Here is a 26,056-nt window from a genome sequence, read left to right as displayed (position 1 = left end):
CACCCGTCATAGTTTAGAAATTTAGTTTAGAAATTCAACTTGATGTCATGGGATTGAGTATAAATAGCTTGCCACTTCTAAGGAGATTTCATGCAACAGTCTATGGATTTTAAGCTTTTAAGGTCTTATATAACGTCTTTAGTCCGATGCTAATCATGGGTTTTTTGTCATCAGCGTCAGGTTACCTTCATAATTCATTGTTTGACCCGTCCATCCACCCCACTTCCTCTATATGTGAGCTTTCTTACTCTTTATACTACAACACATTACTTTTTTTCCTTTGACATTTTCATGTAAAATAACATGCCATCTCTGCATGAGTTAGTGCAGACTAAATGGTGTGAAATTACACCTGAAAAAGCACATATGATAAGATGTGAAATTACTTAAGTCACAGACGTGTTATTCATACGCCATTTAGTGAGACCAGGCTCAGAAATTAGCTTTCAGTCCATTTAACTTTTGTCTCACTTTTAAATATTTGCTTTAGTTCTAATTAATGCACACATAGCTATATTATTTCAGTAGCTATGTTCATTTAGGGTTGCAATATTATTTTTGTGACAACTGTCAAAACTAATTAGAGTTATTAATAACCACAGATGGCAGCAACAACTAGCATCTACCTTCAAGCTACACTTTTATTGCCCAAGGTTTAGATAGTAGTATTTATTAGAAGAAGACCCACAGGAAGCTGGCTATGTTAACCAAGTGCTGCTACAGCTGTTAATAAATGATAATAAACACTTTATATCAAACTCTGATGAAAAATGTCTTGTATGATTGGGGAACAGGCTATGTTTGTCTGCGGTATTAATTTGAGACAAGTTATTAGTTACATGTCTAGTTATTGCCAAAAGTAGTGGAATTACAGTGACGCATTATTCCCAACACTGTGCATAACGTAACTGCTGAACCTTCACTGCTACAGGCAGCAGTGGTTTAGCAAAACTCTCTTCCTTACTTGCTTTGTTGGCTTCTCTAAGTGTTACGTTTGTCTGTCAGAGGAGCTGCACACAGATCGTGAGGAGTCTCAACCTTTGTACCAACAGATCATCGAAGGAAGTATAAGACACTGCTGTGCTGCCATCGCAGACGTCACAACTAAATATAACAGCATGTTTGTTAAAACACGTGTGTCACTGACACACAGGGAGGGGTGTCCGTCATCCCACTGTGTGTAGGTGTGTATGTCTGTGTGCGCCCACAAGATTTGTTCAGGTTTTCATTTGATGTCTCATCATGACGACATCTGCTGATCACCTGTTGAGTTGGATGATATTAACAGAAGAGTAAAAACTCTTTCCCTCCTCCTTCCCTCTCCTCCTTCCCTCTCCTCCTTCTAGCTGCCTCTATCTCCTCTTTTACTGTCAGTGCCTCCCACTGGGATATGGGTGGGTGTCAGTGCGCTGTCAGAGGCCAGGGGAGGCACAGCAGTCTCAGTGGGGATGGGAATCATGTATGCGTGTTGAGGATTGAAAGCTGAACATGATGCTGAGGAGACAGCAAGACACCCAAGAGAAACAAAGGACTGAAAAAGAGAGGCAGCCTGTGTGAGAGACAGAAAATGAGAGGGAGAAAGAGGAGGTGGGGGAGTCGATGACCAGATGAGAAGTGAGACCAGTGGTTTGGGACCGGGGAGCAGGGACGAAGGAGTGACAAGTTGACAGGAGGGCGGACTGTGACATGTTGTCTTTTCAGTAGCTTCACGGGGATGTGTGTCGGTGCACACTGACACTGCACAGCCTGTCTGGTTAAAATAGTTTTATTCCTATGTGCTGTTGCCATGCAAAGCCATCAGAAATGGTATGGTAGTGTTGTTATGGGAATAAAATTAGGTTTATGTTTTAATTGTACATGGTTGTTATCTGTTTGCAAACCAGTAAAACATCTGTTTTTGTAATAATAAATTTTGCTATAAAGTCAGGTGGTATTTGTTGTACCACTTGAAAGTATTTCCACTTCAAATCAATGCACAAATGATTAGTTAATTGATTAGTCAGTTGGGACAGTTTTGTTGGCTGATAAATCCTTTAAAGCTCCATTGTGTAAGATTTACAGGGATTTATTGGCAGAATATGGCAGAAATGGAATATAATATTCATATAAATGTTTTCATCTGTGCATAATCACCTGAAAATAAAACTGGTGGTGTTTTCATCACCTTACAGTGAGCTGTTTATATCTACACTAGGCTCAGGTCTTCTTCCACAGCAGCCACTATGTGTTTTTACGGTAGCCCAGAATGGACAAAACAAACACCACTTTTGGTTGTGGGACATTGTGACAGGCTTATTTTTTAGTCAAAATGAATCAGTTAAATGCAGTGTTTTCAACATAGGTGACAGGACAGGACACGAAAACACCAAGACTTTTAAAGGGTTAAGGACAATTTTTTGAATAGAGAAATGTTAAAGTACTCTGAACTGCCCCATCAGAGGCTGAACTGGTGGCTGAGAGCAGCTGAACATAAACACCGTCAAGGTCAAAGTAAGGACTCGGCTGACAGTCAGTACTGAGTGTGCTGCTCTGTGAATAAGCATGAGATACTAAGAAAAGATCATTTGGCCTCCATCCATGCATCAATTTGCTTACCACAAATTGAAACCTAATTTGCAAACTACCAGCTAGAGGCAGCACCCTTTTGTGAGGCTATATTTAGTTTAAAAACTCAGATCAAGAATTTGACCCACGATCTTTGTTGACAGGTATGCTCAAAGACCGCGGGTGAGGCACTTGACCCAAGTTTCAAGCTGCATATAAGAAAGTTGGCTGGCTTGTAGCATTTCATCAGATTTCTCTCGTGTTTTGTTATATATCAAATTTTGCAATCTAATAGAAGATTTAGAGATTCGCTTAACAGGTTGCAAAACAGATTTCTTCTACAGTCTGTCAACAGTAATAAGAAGATGGATTCTCAGTAAGCTAGGTAATATGCAGTTAGCCCAGAAATTAGACTTAAAGGTTAATCCGTTCTGGCAATAGCTACCTGTATGTCAGACACTGCATATTAGGCAATGAATTGCAATGCTCTGCAGCTGTCTGTGTGTAATATATACAGTACAAGGATGTTTTTTCAGAGGATAATAAAGTGTATTCTGTGCACTCTCCTCTCTATATACACCTGTACTCGGCTCAACATCTTAGAGCTCAGAGTCTTCGATGTTCCATTACTGCATATCTCAATAAAAACAGCAAAGAACCACTTAATCTCATTGCATTACCATTTTTTTTCTTAACAGGATGTATGAAACTGGAGTGTTTCAAACTGTTATAATAAAACCAAACCCCCGGTGAAAAAGTATAGGAAGCATAAGTGGAGACACAGGAGAGAGATGTTGTCATGGAGATGGAAGAAAGCATCTCTGCTTGTGAGTTAGATGGGATTTGGTCTGTGTTAGATTGATGTTTTGTTTACAACCTAAACTAAAATGTTAGGTGAATCAATACAACATATTAATTGATTTAAGTATTGAAACTGTATCATAAATTAAAAAAAATACAAATCAATTTTATCAAATTTACAAGAGAAACACACAAAACATAGATCCAAAAGATTTCTAAGTGCAGAAACATGAACACAATATTTCTTAAAACTTAATAACTGAGTGTGGGCACACACACACACACCTCCTACACACAGTGGGACTGAACTATTTACATTTTCAAGTTTTTGAGATATGCTCATTTTATTCGCTCAGTCCTATTTCTCTCAAAAATATCAACACAGTTTCTGTTTTTAAGTTATGTACCACACATAACTTAATGTAATCATGGGATGTATGTTTGTGATGACATAAAAGACAGAAGACTTAGCTTTCTTCTGCAAAAAACTCCTGACAGCTAAACAGGTTCACTGGTAACAGGGGCATTGTCAAAGTTTCAGTCATTCTGAATGGGATGAGGTTCACAACTTTGTGAAAAAATGCATGGGCAAATAGTCCAACAGTTTAAGAACAACATATCTCAGCACAAAACTGCAACAAATAGATTTCACCATCTACAATTCATAATATCATTAAAATATTAAGAGAATCTGGAGAAACCAACAAGTGGAACTGCATTAAAAACTGCATTAAAAACCCACATAATTGTATAAAGGATATTACATGGGCTCTGGAACACTTTGGAAAACATTTGTCAGTGTGTCATTGCATCTACAAATGCAGGTTAAGACTTAAACAAGCAAAGCAAAAGCAATATATCAACAACATCCAGAAACACCACCAACTTCTCTCATCCCAAGCTCATCTGAGATGGACTGACACAAATCCACATTTCAAATTGTTTTCAGAAATCATGGACATTGTGTCCTCCGGGCTAAAGAGGAAAGGGACAATCCAGATTGTTAGCAGCACAGAGTTCAAAAACCAGCATCTGTGATGGTATAGGGGTTTGTTAGTGCCCATGGCATCATAGCTAAGTGTCACATCTGTGAAGGCCCCATTGATGGTGATGGAACAAGACGAGACAATGGCAGACACATTCTGCACATGTGACAACGGTGTGGTTTCATTCTAAAAGAGTGCAGGTACTAGAATGACCCGCCTGCAGTCCAGACCTGTTTCCCACTGAAAATATGTGGTCCATTGTGAAACACAAAATACAACAATGGAAACCCCAGACTGTTGAGCTGTTGAAATTGTACATGAAGGATGGGAGAGAATTTCATTTTTGAAAACTTCAACAATTAGTGTCCTCAGTTCCCAAATGCTTACTGAGTGTTGTTAAAAGAAAAGATGATGTATCACAGTGGTAAACATGTCCCATCCCAATTTTTTTGGAACATGTTGAAAGAATCAAATTCAGAATAAGTGTATATTTATAAAAACCTAGTTAATTAGTCTGAACATTAAGTATCTTGTCTTTGTACTATATTCAATTGTCAAAAGGTTTTTGTAAATTACTGCATTCTGTTTTTATTTACATTTTATACAACAATCCAACTTTTTTGGAATTGGGGTTGTAGAACAAATTTTGCCTCTGCACAACTTTGTCCAAAACCAAGTTCTGATTCTTAAAACTCTTCAGTCTAGCACCATTTCTTCATGCACCATTGTTTCCTGTCATTACCGGTGCTGTACTTCAGGCATCTCCACCACCTGGTGATAATTTGTGTTTTGAAGAGACATTTCGTGTCTTCATAAAAGAGTTTGTATTTAACAGATAGCTTGGCTCAGGATGATAACACAGCAATTCTTCTGTGCTGAAATGCTCTGAAAGCCCTCGTGAGAAGTTGTGCAGATTAGTGATGAAATAGTCTTGGCATCCAACTTTTGGATGTTTGCCACTGATGGACTGCATTCAAAAACTGTCCTCATGCCTTTTGAACATCTAAAGACACTGTTCTGTCTAAGTGTACCTCATTTGCAGCCAAATTGTTTGGAATGAATAGGTATAAAGAACCATTCATCTCTGAGGCTTTAAAATACAAACAGGTGTTCCAAGATCCTTTGTCTCTGGACCACCACGCATACACATGTACTCCCCTCCCCCAAAATATCACAATTTTATATTGTTTGCAAATTTTCTTCTTAATGTGCAGACACACAGTGAATTGTCCCAGGAGTTATGAACTGTGTGTATTAAAGTTTTTTCTAGTAATTGTACTTTGCTTGCTCTTTTAAGAGTTTTTGTAACAGTGGAGACTGAGCCATCAGCATGAACAAGTTCTTCTAGGGTTATCAAATAAACTATGTTCATGTTAATTTGTACATGCTGCATTCTCTACTTACACTTACTTGTCCACACTTATATAACTATTTAATCTATACAAAAACTATCTAACTGAAGCTATTGGAGGAAAAAATACAACCCATAAGCATAATCAAAGGCCACAGCAAATTTTATCATTATCTACTACATCACGATGTAGTAATAATGCAATAATGGATGAATGCTGGGTTGGGCAGGGCCCAGTTTGACAGATGATCTGCTGTGGTGACCATAATTGGGGAGCAGCTGAAGGAAGAAGAAGAAGAGGACTGTAATGGTGGATATTTCGAATACATTATTTTTAAATACCGCTACATTATATTTGTACAAGGCTGGGGTATTTAATCCTATGTTCACCCACAGCAATGTTACTAACATGAGAGAGATTTGAGTCCTGTTCATTTGGTTGTATCTTTAGGTTCGATATTTCTGTTTAAAATAAATATTTAGATTGATTGTTTTGTGTGCAGCACTTTCTAACACTGGTTTTGAGAAGGGCTTTACAAATCAAATTAACCTTAATATTCCACTCAGGGCAGCAAACACAGCGACTCTTAGAAATGCAATAAAAAAAACCTATGCAGCTGTTTACAGTGCAGCCAAACAAATTTGGGGCGAAGATAATCATTACTGTTTAAGTTCAAAAAGAGTAACTCATGATCGAACTCCTGCATCACATCCTGTACATGCATGCATCGTTTCCTGTGAATCCCTAGCATGTCAATATCTGAATCCCATGCAAGAAGGATCACTGATTAACTGAATGAAAGCTACTTCACAGAAAAAGGGCCTCCCATAAAGATATGAAATAGCCAACTAGTGGGAAAAAGTAGCCAATAGAAAAATTTGGGCTGTAATAGTTGAAATATTAGGTTTTTCTTGTGCATTTTAGCCTGCAGAGTGTGTGAATTGTTATTATGGACAGTAAGCAGGTATGATTTCAACATTAACTTTCACTTTGTTAGACAAAAAGCAGGAGAAAATCAGTCAGTGACAGGGTAACTGTGACATGTGAAGTTTCAAACACATTGTCTTCAATTTCTATGCTTTTGCAACAGCAACAGCTGTGGCTGATGGCTTTGTGATTTTGTGTTTTTGTACATATGTCCCATCCTTGTGAACACAACATTTCTTCATATTTGGATTAGATGTCCACTTGGACTCAATGATAAACTGAACAGAACTAGGACTCATACATGTCAGCATAGCGTTAACTTCCAAAAAAAAAAAAAAAACACCTTTGATTAACTTCCTGGATGTAAACAGCAACTTGACTGGTTGGCAGAAGCATATAAACATGAGGTAGAAATTCTAGTTAAAACATGATTTGGGGCATCTGACATCAGTTCATTTGGCGATTGATTCATTTGTTCATTTATGAAGCCCATGAATGTCTCTGTGGCGTATAAATGCAGTGCTTTCAGTGAACTTTTTAATGTTTACTGCATAATTGTCAAGTTGTTGCCACTAGTGCTTTTGTAGCTAATGACGAAGTGCCCTGTCTGTGCTATCTATTGTCACTGTTGGGCTCTTTTTCAGGAAATTAAAGTTGTCAAATTTGCTAGCTCTTTTTAATACTTTTCATTGATGAAATTTTTGAAAATCACACTGACAAACAGGAGGCGACAGGAGGTGAGGTTTCTGGACACTATGCAACTTTTGATGTATTTTGTCATCAATTTTTTATGCTAATGTTTGTGAAACACTGAAGATGACTCTCTGCTTTCTACTCAGTGGGACACCACCTCTGAGCTGAACACGTTCTCACACAAATACACATATAGATAATGTGGGGGTGAGACTAATCCAGATAGACAGGCGCACTTTTCTGTCATCATGCTCGCATATTTTTCAAGCAGAGGCTCGTGCAAACTTGTTAATCAAATCTATTTTATTAGAATCAAAAGTTAATATAATAGCCTATTCAAGTAGCTGGCTGGACTTCAGTGAGTAGTCGGATGTCTGGCCGGCAGCCGGCACTTATGGAAGGCTCTGACAGAAAGGCAATCACGTAATGTAATACACTGAAAGGCTATCGTCGAAAATAAATGGACACTATGTGCATCATATTAGCATAATAACAACCAGAATTTGTCAGATGACAACCATTAATCGGGGTGATACAGAACCTCCCATTGTACTGCACTCACTGAGATGGAAGACGTCAAACCAGACATGAACCAGGTGCAGAGGAGGAAATATAGAAAATGATTTCCTGACAAGAGCTCAGAGTTACCTCTGTCCTCTGTCTGTGTTGGTATGTCTCCATTTCTCATTTAATTACCTTCGTACTGACTGATAATTTTCTTTCACTGTGGTGATTCAGATATTTCTAATTCTAAATGTGTAAATGTTTTATTTTTGGTATTCATTTTGAAGGGACCAATGTATCATGCAAGGCCCACACTAGAAATAAGGTGCTATCTAAACCCATAAACAGTTCTTTGGCACGTCCCTACAGGAAAACCCTTTCAAATAGTTCTACCAAGAACCCAACATAAAGGGTAATACCTGAAACCATCTATGAGAGGCTTCAGTCAGAACCTCTCTGGGGGTTCTATCCAGAACCTTTCCACCTTCTAAGGGTGCTAACAAGCACCCACCTAAGGGGTTCTATACTGACAAGCTTTCCAAGGATTTTATCTAGAACACACTCAGAAAGTTCTACCAAGGACCCTATTATATCCCCATCTAGAAGGGGTTCTACTGAGAAGCCTTTTATATTATGATACGAAGAACCCTTGATGAATCCTTGAGTTCTTCAAGAACTTCACCAACCCTTAAAGAAAATGTTCTTCTAAAAAAGTGTTTTTTTGATGAATTGAGCCCTTAGTCTTGCAAAGAGGCTTTGATGAACTGTTTCTAGAAAAAAGGGTAGAACCCTGGCCCTCCGGGAAGAATCTTTTTGGGGCCTTTATTTCTGAGAGTGTAACTTAACTGTATTATAAATTTATACGCTCAGGACATGAAAGTTAGACACTAGCAGGTCAGTTTTATAACAGTGATTTAAACCTTTTGGTTCAGAAAACCACAATATAGTCATCTTTATATGTGAGGTTTTATCATGTTCCAGCCTCCTTTTCTTGTAGGTCTGTGTGAGTACTTGGCTGTGCGTTTTTTTTTTTTTCCCAGGATTGAATTGAATGAGAATTTATTTTCTCAATTCAGTCAAAATGAAACCATAGCTCAAACCTTAAACTCTCTAATCCAAGTATTAAAGCAACAGCGCTGAAAGCAAGAACAGCTATGTGGCCTACAGCCGTGTGGGTTAAGTGGTAATTTTGAAGCACAGGCAGAGCAGTAAATGACAGCGAGCCTAAAAAGGAGGAGGAGGTCAGGAACAATATGGAAGCTGGAGCAGATATTATCTGTCTTGACTTTAACATCAAAGAGAAATACTGAGATGAAAGCCACTTGATGGCCTGAATGATGAACGGTGGTAATAACTCCCTTTATGGTTGTTGGACAGTAAAACAGTCTCTACTGTTTAACAAATCAGACAGCAGTTGTCAATATGGCCTCTTTTGATTTGCTTGGTCTCTGTCAGAGCAATGTTTGACATCATTTTCACACTTCAAATTTGATCTTCCCGTAAGACAGATTGAAATTAAACTTTAATGATCATGCTGGGAAGCGTAGGTTTCATACAATTAATTCAAAAGCCAAACAAGATTTCCACAAAATTAACTAAATGTTTTGAGCACAGACCCATTTTTTTCCATCTTAGAAGAATTACAAAACTTTTAAGGATAACTTCTAATCACCCACTCAAATCCTGTTATCCGCCCCAACCAGCTCCCACTTGTTCACAAATCACCACAGAAAAACAATCAGCCTAATAAATCCATTCTCCACCGGCAACAGTGGCATTTGGGCTAACTGCCACTCCTAAACACTCATATAAATTCATAATCATGACTCCAATTTCTCGGCCGCCGGTGAAGGCTGGGATGAGCGCTCATTACGACCGATAGATGGGTGGATGGATGGATGGAGGGCAGGGTTGGTGGCATCTGGCTGTTAAGGGCCTGATGTCAACATCCCCTCTCACCCAACATGTCATTAATGGCAAAGGGGCCTAAATCCTGATTAACATGGATGAGCTTTCGTCCGTAGTGGAGAGAAAATACACTCTCACATTGCCCTTAACCTGCACTCTTACAAATACCAGTGCTAACTAGAACCACATGACGTTCTTCGGCTTGTCCCCATAGCAGAACCCTTTTTAGTTACTGAAAGAGCCTTTTATAAAGATTCCACTTGGAACCCTTTCAGAGGGTTCTACCTAGAAACCCAGCCTAAAGGGTTAAACCTAGAACCACCCATGAAAGGTTCCACCCAGAATCCCCAATAAGAGGTTCTACAGAGAACCCTTCTATAGTGAAATGGGTCCACACAGGTTCCCGAGAAAGGGTTTCATCTAGAACCCATCCAAGGTGTTCTACCAAGAATCCTTTTATATCCCAAAGGATTAATGTGGAACATACCCAGAGTGTTCAACCAAGGGGAACCCACTCTGGGGATCTTAAAGTATATTTTATGCTTTAGGTTTTAACCTATAACCCTCTTGTCTTCCATGGGTTCTAAGAAGAACCTTATTCTGTCCTACAGATGAGGCAAAAAATTATTGCTTACATCCGATATTGCATGCTGTGGATTTCCGTCATCCTAACAATCTAATATTGGGAAAAGATTTTCAACCATCCTTGAAGAACTCTTTCTTCCAAAAAGCAAATGGTTCTGGGCAGAACCTTAACCTTTCAGGAAGAACCCTTTTGGAACCCTCATTTCTAAGAGTGTACCAACAAAGCTGCTGCCTCCTCCTCCCTCTCTCTCACACACACATACATTATCTCGCTGTGCTCACATACATGGCATGGTGTAGTACACTTCTCTACGCAGTGAATTTCCCACGCAGCAGGGCATGTGGGACCAATAATCCACCAGGGTCAGAGGTCGCCGGCTAATGTGGCAATGTGTGTGTCCTGAAGAGAGGGAGATCTGTATCTCAGCGGATCGTCTGGGGACCAGCGACATCGATTTGATGCCGGCTGAATTTTCAGAGACCACTCATGAGTTTTTTTCTTCATAATGAAAGGCAATAAACGTGTCCTCAGATTACAGATTGCTCCATGAAACAAAACTCAGCACCAGTGAGGAGTAATTTTAGTCCACTGAGTTGAGTCGCTGGATTCCTGCATTTAATTGTGAGATTTTTTTTTAACTTTTTAGCACGGAGCTGTTATTTGTACAACCATGAGAAATACAAACCATGAGAAATACAAACCTTAACACAGACTTTTGAAAGCAAATATACCCCAGCCACAGAAACTACTTGTTCCTGATTGGTGGTCAGATATCGTTCCGGCTTCATACTAGACAGGTTAAGCATAGTTCCAGTAAATATTTTCATCCCTGTCATAAATCAGTGCACAAGGTGTATCAAACTGTAGTTAACCATAGCAACTGTACTTCTGCTTCAATCTGTGAGTGCTTTTACATGTGATCTTTATTGGACTATCTCAGTTATGTGTTGTGCATGTAAACCTGGTTTAGAGAAACCTGGATATGCTACCTGCCCTACTGTGACAGAAACTAGGATAACAACAACATCTTATCCAGGTTCCTGAAAATTCTTTGGTGATACAGAGAACAGTGGCTGAGATGATGACATATCAAAGATATGGCCGGACACAGATGATAAGAAACCTGGATACTCTGGAACCTGGAAACATGTAAGTGATATGAATAATCTGGTTTTCTCGTGTTGACATCATATCCCAGAAGAAGGTCAAAACCAGGTTATGGCTCATGCAAACACGCTCTATGGTTCCAGACTTCAGAACTGTCACCCACATCTCAGTTTTGTTCAGCTACTGAAATGGTGAAACAGCTGATCAATGAGATCTTAGCAGGTGGGAAATACGAATGAAGATGTCTTGCAGTTACAGCTTCAGAAAAATCACCCAGAATCTGAAAGTGAATTCATTCAAGCTGCAGATAAACAGTTTTCTCAACAACGCTTTAGCTTCTGTCCACCATTAGCAGCAGACTTTTAAGCTCTGTGTTTGGATGTTCCTTGAATTGCATGTTGGGAGATGTGGTTAACTTCCTATGTGAAGTTTTCATCTATACAGGCTGGTACCCTTTTGTCACCAAAATGCTTCATCTTTTGTACCAATAATTCAGCTAGGAGAGTTCCATGCCTGTCCAAGCCAAAAAGGTGCTCAAGGAAGGAAATGGGACTTTTTACTTCCTGAACAGGAAGGACTTCTTGTCCAGGTTCAAAGTTCATTTTTCTCCTTGGTCCACCATTGTCATTCTATCACTGCATTTTGTCTGCTTCATGTACTCCACACAATGCTAATATGATAGAAACTGAATAGTTTTGGACAACTCTGAAACAGTTTATCTTTTTTCCTCCAGTTAGTGTTGTTTTAATAATCGCAATAATTCACTCGGAAATATCCCAAACTAGAAATCAACTTGTTTTGACACGGTTCATTTATTTATCATTTTACAAGACAGGACTGGATAACAAGATGCTGGATGTAGCTCCCTTTTTGCTACTCACAAAACCAAAAAGAATGTGCAAAATAAAAATAAGTCTTAAAAATTCAAAAATAATAAGTCTTAAAGATTCAACTATTTTTCATGGTGGAGTTGTAAGGATGGAGGAGTCTTACAGCATGAGGAGACAGGCTGTACCAAAGCCTGTTGTTACAGCAGGTGGTGGTGTTCTGTGCCTTGTTCTACATTTCATCTCATTAGGACATTTTGCTTACTGACATAATTTTCATATCTTACAAACAAACGATTCTCTATTTACTACATAAATTACAGGCATAACCACATACAAATTCTAGTGTTGGAATTCTAAACGCAAAAAAGTCACTTTTACAGCAGTGTTTTTCAAACCATGCTGCTGTAAACAAACCCGTAATAGCATCACAGAAGCAGGTGCAGGGGTGAACCTATTTGTTTACATCTGGATCGCAGATAGTATCTTTAAGTATGTATCACCTCACAGCTTGCCCTTTGGTGAATTTTCCTTCGGCGATGTTCAACGCTTGATCTCTGTCAAGACCGCCAGCACCTCATCACGGTTTCCTTCGCTCCACCGAGGAAACAAAATCCGATAAAAAATGTATTTTCTGTCTGAATTGGTAGATGTTACGGATGACTGTTAAATAACACATTGACGGGCTCTCAAAAGAGACGCATAAATGAGAGGGGTAGAGAGAGAAAGAAAAGGAAACAGAGAGCGAAAGGGGAAAGGAAAAGGGGGGAGAGAAATATATGATGTGTACACCAGCTCAGTGAAAGCAAACAGCTAAATTAGTCATGGAATGGATGCAAATTTGCTTCCCCTGAGCGTTGCATGGTAGAATTACCCTGAGAGAAGCAGAGGGTGAATCATGCCAACCCCCGGTGCCATGTGATTTATTAGCAAACATCCAATTCAATAAGAAAGTGCTTAACATTCAAAAAGCTGTGAAAGTCTCATAAGGTGGCATTAACTATATGATATTACCATTTCCACTGGCGGGGGGAAGGCAAGACAAGAGAGCGTGGAAAAACAAACACGCCCACTTTCCAGAACGATCTTGGTGTGACGTGCCAAGTGGGACTGTGACAGACTGAAAACTCACTTGGCCTTTTCCACGCACGCATGTTACTACTCATTAACATAGACAACGAGGTTCATTAATTGACACTCCAGCCCAAAGAGCCTCTCCGCTTTGAAAAGGGCACGGAGAGAAAGAAGAGAGAGGGAGGGGAGAGATGTTGAGAAATAAAGACAGCAGAGGGAGAGATATAGAAAGGTTGAAAACATAAGCAAAATGAAATTGCTGTCGCACTCCTGCATAGAAATGAAAGTTTAAGTGGTGCTGGGTGTCTGTCGCACTTGTGTGTTCTAACTATTAACATATTGAACTATTGAAACCCTCAAAGAAAAATATTCCACCAGCAGACTCTTCTGTGTTAGATGTAATCAATTTGTGGTGATCAATTCAGTTTCAGTAGTTGTTTTGCAGCAAACAATTTTTATATGTAATTGTTAGTTTTAGATAAAGGGGTTCCAAAAGGGTTCTTGCTGAGGGGCTGAGGAAAAGGTCTACCTTAGTGTTCTGGGTAGAGCCTTTCACAGGTGGGTTAAGGTATAACCTTTTTTGTTGGTTCCTCTGAAAGGTTCTACCTGTGGGGACAAGCCAAAGAACCCTTTGTAGTTGTAGTTACCGCCTTTATTTCTAACAGCGTACAGGTTTCCAAATGCAGCATCACACCAAAACATTTTCCTATTATCTATTTTAATTCTCTACAGATTCAGGTGTCCGAGAACATTTATAGGAACTCAGAACCTCAGCCTGTATTTTGACATATACACACATAAGAAATAGGTTGTATTATTAGTTTGTCTGCCACAGTTCCTGCACCCAAACACATCCTTCCTTCCCTGCGGTTTCCAGTTGTCCAGGAGCTAATGGGGTATTACAGCCCTAAATGTCAGGTCAAACAGTCAAACACAGGCCTTGTGGCTGTGCACACTGCACATTCATTCAGACAATTATCTCACACTTTCTGTGCTAAACTTCCCCTGTCCGCTCACGGTGGCTCAGTAGTTAGCGCTGTCATCCTCACAGCAACAAGGTCCTGGGTTCAAATCCCTGCTGAGGCACAGCCTTTCTGTGTGAAGCGTGCATGTTTCCTGTGTGGGTTTCTGCTGGGTGCTCTGGTTTCCCCCCAGCATCAAAAACGTGTATGGTAGCTTTGTTCTCCTGTCAGTGCCCCTGATCAAAGCAGTGCTGCAAACTGCTCGTCCAAGATGGATTAAATGCAGATGTCAAATTTCATTCTGTCGCACTGTATATTTGATTGTATGTGACAATAAATGAAGTGGTCATTCTGCTCGTTGGAAAAGACAGTGGACAGTTTAGTTTAGTACCAAGTGATCTATGATTTGTGCACTTTTCACGTTTTCTGGAGATTACCGCTTTTATTGTAAAGGATGTAGGCCTGAAGCCTTATTGTTGTTATTGCTGGTGAGATTAAAATGTCTATTGTGCAGCACTCATCATTGCTCGTATACCCACAAACTGATTATTTGAGCTGCGCATTCATATCTCTATGGAAATGGATTTATTTATTATAATTATTTTTCTGTGACAGCCTCTTTTATCATGAGAGCTGTGAGGAGTTGGCTAACTTTGGTTTCCTCACTTTAAATCACAAAAAGGGAAATCAAGTCACATTGTTCTTGTTCAAGAAAACAAACAAGAAAACAACATTTTTTCATTATTAAAATCCTTTTTCCTGTTCTCAGCAGTAAACAGTATTTCATCTCCCACTGCGAGTAAAAATCAAGTTGTAGTTTAATTTGAATGCAAACCAAACAAGTTTGAGTCGTTTTGACTTGTTTCTGGTGCTGGCATTTTAATGCTAAAATAATTTTGTGGAAAAATGTTTAAAAGTACACAGATTGTAGCTGCTTTGGGTCTTTCTTGCTTTCCAGTTTTTTTTTCTGTACTGATTTCTACCTCTACAAGACTCCTTTCCAACACCCAGTCATCAGTCTCATGCAGTAGCAAATGAAAAATAACTAAATGATGACTTGTTTTGCCACATCATCACATGCAGAAATTGTCTACAAAACATTTTTAGTCTTTTATCAGTCTTATGCATCTAATCTTGACCACTTTTTTGACAAAAGATTTAAATTTAATCGTTTTGTTGTCATTTTATAACTATTGTGTAAAAGTTGGATTTTTAATTTAGTGGACTGAGGATAAAGAATCAATGCAAGCAATGACAACAGGATAATCTGCAGAGAGTTTAGATAATGATTAGAAAATCTCTTGACTGGATAAGAAAGGACCCTGTTGTATTGACAGATTTATTGATAGTGCGAGTGTGTAAAACCTGTACAGTGTACATGTGATTCAGTGTTCACAGGTTCTCAGCGGGGTGGGTAGAAATTGACTGACTGCAGAAATTAGCTCTGACAGCTCAAAGTCAGATTAGTAAATGGGGGGCAAGGATGGCGTCATGAAGTAATTCTCACCTGTCTGACAAGATGTTAAAATACATTAACAGGAAAAATCTCTAGTAAATATAAATACATGGAGGGAGTTTTTTTTTTTTTAATTGATTAAAAAAAACATGAGGTGAGCTACACCTTAGTGTATTTCTTAAGGTTTCGAAATCAATTTTAAACTGGACGTAATCAATCGTCAAGTAAAGTCAACAAAGATCTGATGACATTTTTACACCTCGCCAGCAGATACTTCAGTCATCACACCAGAACAAACAGCAATATTGTCACTGTATTGATCCCATACAGGAGTGCTCTTTAACCCTGTCTGTGATGAAATGGGCTGCTGAGACGGATGTGTTGTTTTTTTTTGGCTGATGAGCAGAAGATTGTGATTTCTTGTTTAGCTTTACCGTCCAATTAAATATCATGCGGGGGGGAAAGACTGAGTTTTTCTTCGAAAGACATTACACATTTTAGAATATCGTTGATGAAAACATGAGAACTATTTAGTACTGAACTGTGCTGTAACCATTGTCCCCCGACACTTTATAAGCCCCACGAAACCGATACACGAATAACACCATGAATGAAACCTCATTTTATACACTTAGTGATTTTTGAATCCTTCAAATTTGTCTGGGTGGCATATTTCTGTGGTGTGACTCAGAACACACATTTATTGTCGTTTTTAAATTATTGAAAGTAATGCCTCGAGTCAAGTCATGGAGGTCCATAAAAAACATCTTTTTGTAGGGTTTGGATGAAATTGAAATAAAATTTTCATTTCTGTTTGTTCTGCTGTTGACCTGCTGTGTTAAATTGACTTCACTCTTGCTCATGAAAAATTAAAGTAACTGACAATGTTTACAAGTTTTTGCATTGCTCTGTGTCCATGAGTTCTGAGTTCTGAATATTATGTCTATCAATGAGCTCACATTTTAAACATAGAAGCAAAATGACCCAAACTCATCACCAAATTCACATAAAGGGATTCAGACGTGCTTGACAAAACTCTCCTCCAACATCAGACCTGAACATGAATCTATGTTTTTTACTTAGGTTTCCTTCACTAACTGATTAATGATCTGCAGTGTTCAAGAAAACACTTTAGAAACCTAAATCGCTATTTAAATGTGATCTCTCCGACTGTACTTGTGCATATTTGCTGTGAGTTTACACTGAATTACTAATGTCAGACTAATTACTTCCCTAAATTCCCCTAAACCTGGCAACAACCACAGACTCAGCATTTTTTTTCTTTCAAGCTGGGAAACAACTTATTAAGTATAGGATAAGGAACGTGTTTTGCTACTTTGCAGTCATCACAAATTGATATAGAAGGTACAGATGTAAACATGAGGGGCGACTGTAAAACTTATAATAAAAACTTGTAATACTTCTTCCTGAACTGCATATTTGCTCCAAAGCTTTGAGCAAAATCTTTTTTTTTTTTAAGCCAGAATGAGTAATATTCTGACAAATTGTTGGTTGAGAGGATTCGCTCTAACATATAATAATACAAATGGTACAAATGCAAAAGAAATGTTTTACTCTCTAAAAGTCAGCTAAGTAAAAAAAAAATAAATCTTAGGTGCTAATGTAGATTGAAACAAGTAAAAAAGATAAGATGTGAGACTTGTGGGATGCTTCAGCTGTTAATGAAAGGAAACTGTCTCACTTGCAAATGACTTCACGTGCTACTAATTGGCAAGATCATTCTACTTGTTAAAGAAATGCCAAGTTCTATTTTTACATTGCACCTATTAACCAAGAGCCTGATTCATTACCATAGGAACAAGAACAAACCCATCACACACCACACTGAGAAAATGTTATTGATCAGTGTAGTCTTAGCTTTCCATTAAGTGACTATTAAGCAAATAATGAATATATTCAAAATATATTATGTTTCACATAATGTCCACATGTAATATACAATTACTGAACCCATGGTAGGTCGAGATCTAAGTCATAAGTTCAAATGATTTTATCTAAGACAACATGGGACTCCTTATGATAACGACTCCGGTGTTAATCGCCATGTTCAGATCCTCATCCCTGTCTGAAGTGCTCACTGATTAAAAATTTTGAATTAATCATATTGAATCGTCGTTGGATAATCATTACACGTTTGTCGGTATAATGAGGAAAATCATTTGGGTGAAATTCAAAGGAAAATTATCAGTGCTTATTATTATTACCTATAGTAGGCTAATGCTTTTCTTTAAAACATTTCCCTGTAACTATTTGAGTCATTTATTGAAATAGGATTTCTTTAAGTTTAACATGAACACATTTGCTCATTTTGACAGACACACTTATGTTTCTGGAGGCCTATGTAACTAGCACAATCTATGTTTGCTTAAGACATCAGGGTCAGGCACTGCTAAGATGGCAACAGCCTGAGCCCTGACATCTTTGGTGCTTCAGAAATCTATTGGTGACGTTAGCCAGATGTGACCATATCCACCCAGTCCAAGATGGCTAAAAGTGAGTCAAGCTGAGCATCTACTGAATCGAGCCAAACAGACCCTAATATCTTCATCGGTAGACGGAGGAGCACACCAGAGCTGAAACGCAACTGAATATATTTGAACTTGGACTTGATTTCCCCAGTTTCCCCATGCAGGTGAAAGTTTGGCTGCTTACGCATCACAACTTGCAAAACTGAAAGCTGTTTCATCTCAGGGTGGGATTATCTTGGATTCACAGATATTACTGAACACTTCGGGAAGGAGGCAATTTGCTCATTATTTCTACGGATGGTTCACTGCAAGCTGAAAGGAAAACACATTATCACACAGACAAACACATTAAACTGGGAAGCACAAAGATATAAAGCGAAAGACGAGGGTCCACAAAGGCAGACCGGAGTATTTGCTGAGTTTTTACAATAAAAGTGAGTGGAAACAATTTTCAGACCATGATTGCAGAAACACACGGACTGTGTGGCCTGTGCAGTATCAGAAAAACACATCTTGGGCAGCTTTAGATGAATAAACATTGAAATAGAGGCTATTATGTTTTAGAACAGCCATTAAGACACCCTGAAAGTATCCTAATGCCAACTTTAGAGACAAAACACAATGTAGCAAATCATAATAATACACTCTTTTAGAGTGCATTAGGACAAAACATGAATATTAACCATATTTGAAAATCCAACTTGCTTTGATAATCAGTTACCAGTGTAATATCTCCACTTTTCACATTGTAGTGACTATAATGTTGATAAGAGAAAATGCTCTTGCAAAGCACAATACAATGAATTTGCATTAAGTCCATGTTTAATGTGTGGTATAGCAATTAAGTAATCTTTTATCTGTGAAGTTAATGGAAATACTTTAATGTTTCCAAGGCAAAAGGACAATGGCCAATTACTACATTTCATTACTGAAACGTCACTTATCTGTCAGTGCCAAAACCAAACCTAAGTTTTCCTTCAACATGGTATGCTGAGCATTCCTGCACATTCAGCTACACGGCCCTTTGTGCCGTATTATGCAGTGATAATGAGATATTAGGCCATATCTCATTAAGATAAAGGGAGAAAAATGTCTCCTGGGGTCAGAGGGTAATCCCTGGTTATTGTGTCCTGGCCACAGTGGCAAGCAATTAAGCAAGAGAAAATGAGGACCTAAGGAGCTCTGTGAGCTTATTAAAATCCTGAGGTTGGTAACAAGGGGAATATGGGTAGTATGGAAGGAACAGGTATCACAGAATAGCAGCCATTACAGTGTGAAATAGCCTTTTGTGTGATATTTTAAATATTTTTTTCACGGTTGGGTTGCTGCGTTGAAATGTTTGCAAGCTTGTTTTTCATTCTGAGTCATTAAGGGATAATTTGGATTATTATAAAAGGGATTGTGTGAGGTATGTATCCATAGTTAGAGTATTACCTAGTGTAGACTCCATTTGGCACTCCCCCAGTCAGGAAAAGCATAGTGGGGAGCCAGCACAGAAACTAAGCAATGAACTGCTGTGTGGTCAACAGCAAAAGTTATTTAAGCCACTAAAAAAGGTCTAAGAAAAGTCAGTTTAAGTGTACGCCATATTTTACCATCACACAGCCTTTTCGGAAAATGCTGTACAGGCCAAATATCACTCTCTCCATACCGACCAAACTCAAAAGGCAAAATCAGTCATTTTACCAGGGTTGTGTTATTTTGTGACTTTTGTGTTCAAAGAATAGTTTGGATTCATCAAACAAACTAACCAACCCAGGCAGCAGTAGACCAGCAACTCCTGTGTTCTGCAAAGTAAAATTACTGATTTCACACATGAAGTTTGGTTGGTTTGGAGAGTTATATTTGTCTGATTTAATGGCAGTTTCCCATAAGAAAATACTGTCTTGTCTTTTTTTTTAGTTTTTTTAGGTAGAGTATGGATAAATACCTCATTCAACTTCAAATAATCTGATCTATCCCTGTGACAGAGGTGAGGACTAGTAATCTTAACCTACGATTCAAGAAAACATAGTATGGCATTAACTTTGTGGTATGAACAGACGCCAACTTTGCAATGAAGCCAATTCCCTCACACACACAGATAGGAAACAAACAAGTACGTGTGCCTCATGCCAGGACTGAACCACCGACTTGATGCTTGCCAGCACCATCCTCCAACCAATTATGATGTATTATGAGAGGTACTTGGCTATCAGAGCTGCCCTGTCTCGATGAGTTGCAACATTTCCAGGCACACACAGGCCATTGATTAGAGGAGCTCAACTCACAGCCTGCAGTCTATCAGCGCTCAGGGACCGGTAATCAAATCTCTAATGCCGTTTGAGCCTATTCACTGCAGCTATGATCCACTCCTCGCCATGCAGACACAGATGCAAACACCCACGTGTGCGGACATGTGTGGATGCCGGCAAACCGAGCACACACCGAATATAACCCAGATGGCCATCGTAAAAGCAGAGGACAACTCCCAAATATTAACTTACCAAGTGTAGCAATGATATGGCACTGTCATCTAATGGCATTATCAAAATGAGTGCAGCACTCCTGAGGCAGACTCTGGTTCCTGATTACCTAGCAGTGGTGGACCCTGTTCGAGGCCAAATCTGATCAGCATAGTACCAGACACAAGCATGGCCGGTCAGGAACTCAGCCTCGAGGCCCCTTATCTCTACTGGCAGGCCGTTGCTTCTTTATGGGCAATGATGTCCTCCTAGGAATTAATCTGATTGGACTCCGGTGGAAGATTATATTCTAGTAAAACTGCTGAAAGGAAAGGTGGGGCTCTAACTTCCTCTCTCTGCCAGTTGGATCAGATGGAATTACATTGTGAGACCTTGCACAGATCAGGTAGAGGAGGGACTGAATCTCTGAATGTTGGCTTCAGGCAGGCTATCTACTGAAACAGACTGACCAGTAATAACTTGGATTATTGTCTCTAAACTTTATAAACAAGATCATTTCGACAGTCAAACAAATTTGTGCAATAAGAGCCACTCTGCCTCGGTCTAAAATTACAACTGGCGTAATTTTACCGTTGCTTCCACTGCGTTTTCCTTCCAGCTATACATAAAGTCACTTTAAAGACCAAATACTTTAAAGGCAAAATGAGGCTTTCTGAAGACTTTCCAGCAAACTCATTCATCTATAAACTCATTTAACACCTGCTGGTAAAAATATTAGGATAACATATAATTATGTGTGACACAGTCAAAAACTGTGCTACTGCTGTATATAAGATAATAAGGCCTGTATGATATTCAGTGGTATAAAATAAGTGAATGTATCTTTACTTTATTAGTATTTCTATTTTATGCTGCTTCTGCTAGACTACAGTAGAAATATAAAGGGAAATATTGAACTTTTTACTCCCATACATGAGTTCTGGTTAGTTTATAGATTAGGATTTTATATACAAATTACATGATGAGTTCTTACTTTACCTAACACCATTTAAAGCTGTTGGTAACTGGGTACTTGGGTACCAAATTATGACAGTACTACAGAGGACTGATTCCACATTAAACCAATCCTTGTCAAATGTTGGTACCTGAGAGCACATCTGGGTGAGAGAATGACTTTATAGAGAAGAGACAGAGAAAAAGAGAGAGCGTTGTTACATCTGTAGCTAGTTCAAATCACAGAGTGGAGAGAGAAAGTAACAGCAATACCAAGTCGAAATTGGTCACAAGTGTGGTTAAATTTTTCAAAACAAGCTGCAGACAGCACTGGCTGGTTCATCTAACCTGAGGAAACACCTGGTCAAGCAATAAATATATATCAAAAAGCTGAAGACCATAACCCAAAAGCCTAAAAAGTGTAACTTTAAGCGAGGCATCAGCAGCTTCATTGACATCATTGACATTAATTAGCTTGTTGGATAAGTTGTTGTTTGAGATAATTGGGCTTTTTTCACTGTTTTGGTTGGCTTGGCATTTTTAATAGCGATAGCTACACTTGAGTCTGAAATTTCTTACCAACATGAAATTTAGTACACTAAAACAGGGTGTGAGATTTATTAGCATGCTGCAAACCTTAGTATGAAACCAATATTCATGAATTGCATAGTACTAACAGGTAAATATTACAGCATGCAAACACTACTATAGTATCAACAACAACAATAACATAACAGGAAGGATATCACATGTGCTTCCTCTGAAACACAAGCAACAGCATTAAATACCCTGGGGACAGACTGACAGGCTGCAGGTTGTAGTAAAGGGGTTTGAGAGGAGAGAGGGACGTAGGGAGAGTTTTTATTTGGTGTGTAAAATGTTCTAAATAAATAACAGAATAATAATGTTGAAAATGAGAAGTTTGGACTGAATTGAATTCCAGGACCGGTAGTACCGGTATCAGTACTGTATTGGTTCAAATGTGAATGGTACCCAATCCTAACTCCAACTAAACCTAACTACTCCAATCTAAGACTCTAATACACACTCACTCACATGAGCCATTTTTCCGAATTTTGAGTATCTTTAATTTTTATGCGATTGCTAATAATATTTATGAACTTTCACTTAAATGGCAAATCCAGGAATTTAGTAAATGATCTGAATACTTAATCAACTGATTATATCACTCTAATTATTGTTATCTAAGACTATGTTTGCTGTTGTAATCAACTCATTTTAAAATATACAAATACGTAAATATAATACTATAAAAATGTTTGAAAATGGGTAGATAGAAGTTGCTGTAAAAACAGAGCATTGAAAGCATAAAGGCAACATTTGTGTGTGAGGCTCAGTGAAAGTGCTCAAGTGACAGCACGGGACTGATTTATAACACAAAAATCAAATGAAACGATGATGTTTCTTCAGGAAATGATAGAGGCCTTGATATGGATTATTATTAAGTTAGTTTGTCTAGTTTTATTTCCTTCATTAAAAGGCCTGTCATTCAGTCTGGGAGTGATAGCAGCTTCAGATCCTGTGTTCAGAAGTTTGACCTTTGTGTTCGTGTCGTGGGTATCATAAATAAACACAACTCGCCAGAACTGTTTGCCATTAAAAATCCAGACGAGTGTAACACTTACTTTGGTGTCTGTGTGTCCTCCAAGCGGTTCCCCAGCTGGAACTCGTGGGACTTGCTGCGGTGCAGAGCGGTGAAGCCCGGCAGCAGATGGATGAGCTTGCGGCTCGGCGGAGGCGGCGTTCCCGGGGCCTTCACTTTGTTCCTTCTACGCATGGGGGGAGTGCCAGGCGGGGTCATGGTGTTGACCACCAAGGGAGTCCGAGGAGGTGTGTGGCCAAAATGCCTCTGGCGGGGTGACGGGGGCAGGGAACGATGACCAGTGTCCAAGGGCGGGAAGAGCCCTGTGGCGGGGCTGTCGACGGTCAGTCGATCGGCATATAAAGGGGGGGCCAGGGCCTGGGGGCTGTGGCACATGTGCTGGTTGTACTTGGACTGGACTTTGGGGCTTTGAGAGAGCTGGAAGCGGATCCACTGACTGGCCTCTGGCTGACACACCGGAGTGTTTTCTTTGCCCGATTCAGAGGTGGGCCACTGAATGGACCAGTCCTGCTTCGCCTGGCTCCCTGTTGGAAGAGGACAGAGACAGAGACTGAATCAGGGCCAACATAACACCTGGTTGTGACATACTGCATAAAATGCATGTTAGAGTGTTCACAATAATTACAAGAGGACATATCTGTGGCAGTAGCTGGCCATGCCATCAGAATTGGTTTAATTTTCCCAGATTTTGAATTATTGCCCTGTTTTGAAATCAGTACCACAGAGGTATTCTTGTTACAGCTTTTTAAAATATACTCATAAGTTAAATCAATTTTAGCCTATGGATATAGCCCAAAATCACAATTGACTCTTCCTTAGTCTACCCTGTTTCCTGTAGTTAGACATGTTCTCCTAATCTATGTTGAAAGGAAAACCAAACTTTTGAACTTTGCACATCTAATTCTGTAAAACTGATTGGTCAAATTAATTAAGTGTAATAGGTAGTGAAAACTTAAAATTTATTTATAAGTTCTGCTGACTTCAAAATCTTGGGTGACAGTATTTTTTTTTTTTTAAAGTTTATTATTAAGAGTTGCATATGCTGAAAATATTTAAGTTGGCTTAATCAGTCATTTTAATTTGATGGAAACAAAGAGTCCATGTAACAGTAACCCAAAATCTTTACGCTTTGAAAGCCTCCATCTTCTGAGTTTATGAACTCAAAAAGACTGTGGCAACTGATTATCTCAATTTTCTGAGAACTGCTAACTTATTTGGGTTTACAGTGAAGTACAGGAAACAGGATACGAGACAGTTGACAAAGTTTCCAAAAGGGGCAGGACTAAGGAAGGATCAATTTGCGTCAAGAGGCTTTACACTCTATATAGCAATACCCCCTGTCCTTTAGTCTCTATAAAACTGTTGAAACTCTGCTCTTATGCAAAACTATGTTGAATTTAACATAATAACATAATTCAGCGCCAAGAGCTCCTTTGTTGTAGAAATCTCAGGGGCAGTTATCTCAAAACCTGAGCAAACGAAACCAAAACTATCTGCATGTCGAGAAACCACTTGGGGTGAATGAGAAAATATGTTCTTTTCATAATTTGGGTGAACAATTTTGTGTAATATGGTTTATCAAGTTAAACTAAATTGGTTCGTGTCATGCACTTAATACTAAAACATCCATTAGCTCTACTTCTTGATTGCCGAGGTAAGAGTAATCCCGGCAGCCGGCGCACATTTATGACCAGCAAATGTGCTCAATTTGGGTAATGAAGAATTAACTTCGCTGTTATCTGACATGAACATATTAGTAGTGCGGTGGTTTTCAAATACGCTGATGTGGAGCAGATTAAGCATGAATGGATGGAGCGAGAGAGTGAGAAAAATGAAAGCGTGAGCCAAAACAGAACAGGGCAAAGCTGCATGAGTCATAACACAAGCCGACTTCTGCCGAAAACTAAACTTTCTGTCGAATGGGAAACAAAGAGAGGCACAGAGGCAGAATAGCTGAAGGTGAGCAGCCGAAATGAGTGTTTTTGAGCTCAGATGAGAATACTTTACCTCCGTTACTGTGCAATTTATCCTCCTCAAGTTGTTCTTCAGAAAGAAACAAACAAAAAAAGAGTATGTTTACTGATCTGGCAGCAGAGACACAGCTGGAATAGTCTGAAATATTCTAGCCGTCTTTCCATCTGCAGTTATGTAAAGCCAACAGGCTGTTCAGCAAAACAAAACATAATGTCGGTAGAATCGATCCTGGGTACATTTCACCAGATGCAATATCTCATGCGTGACCGAGTCCCTGCAAAACTGACCTCACAGTCTTCAAAATCTGCTATTGACCGCTAAGCCACATTTAATGCAAATTTTTGTCAACAGCCCTACACTTTTTTCTTTTCTTTTTTTTTTGTCATTATTTTTCTTCCCTGTGACACTGCCTCTACAGAGCTATAAGCACCAAAAACACAAACATCAAACATAATATCAACACCAGCAACATCAAATGAACCACGAAAAATATCTCCCATAAAAGGTCCCGGTGGAATTGCAAAACTTGATGGAAAAAAAGCCTGCAGCTGTTCCTATTCTCTGGTGTTATGAAGAAGAGGCCGCAAGGAATGACGAGTTGTGGGAAGTGACGGCTGCAAAGACACAAGGGACAAACATACAGGAATTCTCAACCCTCTCATTCGCTTTTTGAAATATATTTTAGTCATCTTTATAGGGGGTTTCTTAAATATCTTGTTAAATACTCCCCAAAAAACACATTGATACCCGGGTTATGTTTAGTGCCACTGAAACATAACAAAACATTTTGTTTTAACAGAAACAGTGACAGCACTGATTACCTGCAGCTGGGGAGTACTATTGA

At 39.0% G+C, this 26,056-nt stretch overlaps 1 protein-coding gene across 1 annotated transcript in view; it reads right to left on the bottom strand.

The window, feature by feature from the left end:
• Positions 1–26,056, bottom strand: part of ksr2 (kinase suppressor of ras 2) — a 121,468-nt gene that overhangs the window by 58,318 nt on the left and 37,094 nt on the right. The window contains exon 4 of the mRNA XM_084728368.1: positions 23,261–23,762. Within this exon, the coding sequence (XP_084584494.1) occupies positions 23,261–23,762 (502 nt within the window). The remainder of the gene's footprint in view (positions 1–23,260; positions 23,763–26,056) is intronic.

This window comes from Lutjanus erythropterus, chromosome 10 (genome assembly GCF_056507025.1).
Source record: "Lutjanus erythropterus isolate fLutEry1 chromosome 10, fLutEry1.hap2, whole genome shotgun sequence".
Classification (NCBI taxonomy): domain Eukaryota; kingdom Metazoa; phylum Chordata; class Actinopteri; order Lutjaniformes; family Lutjanidae; genus Lutjanus; species Lutjanus erythropterus.
This window is presented reverse-complemented; position numbering and strand designations above follow the sequence as displayed.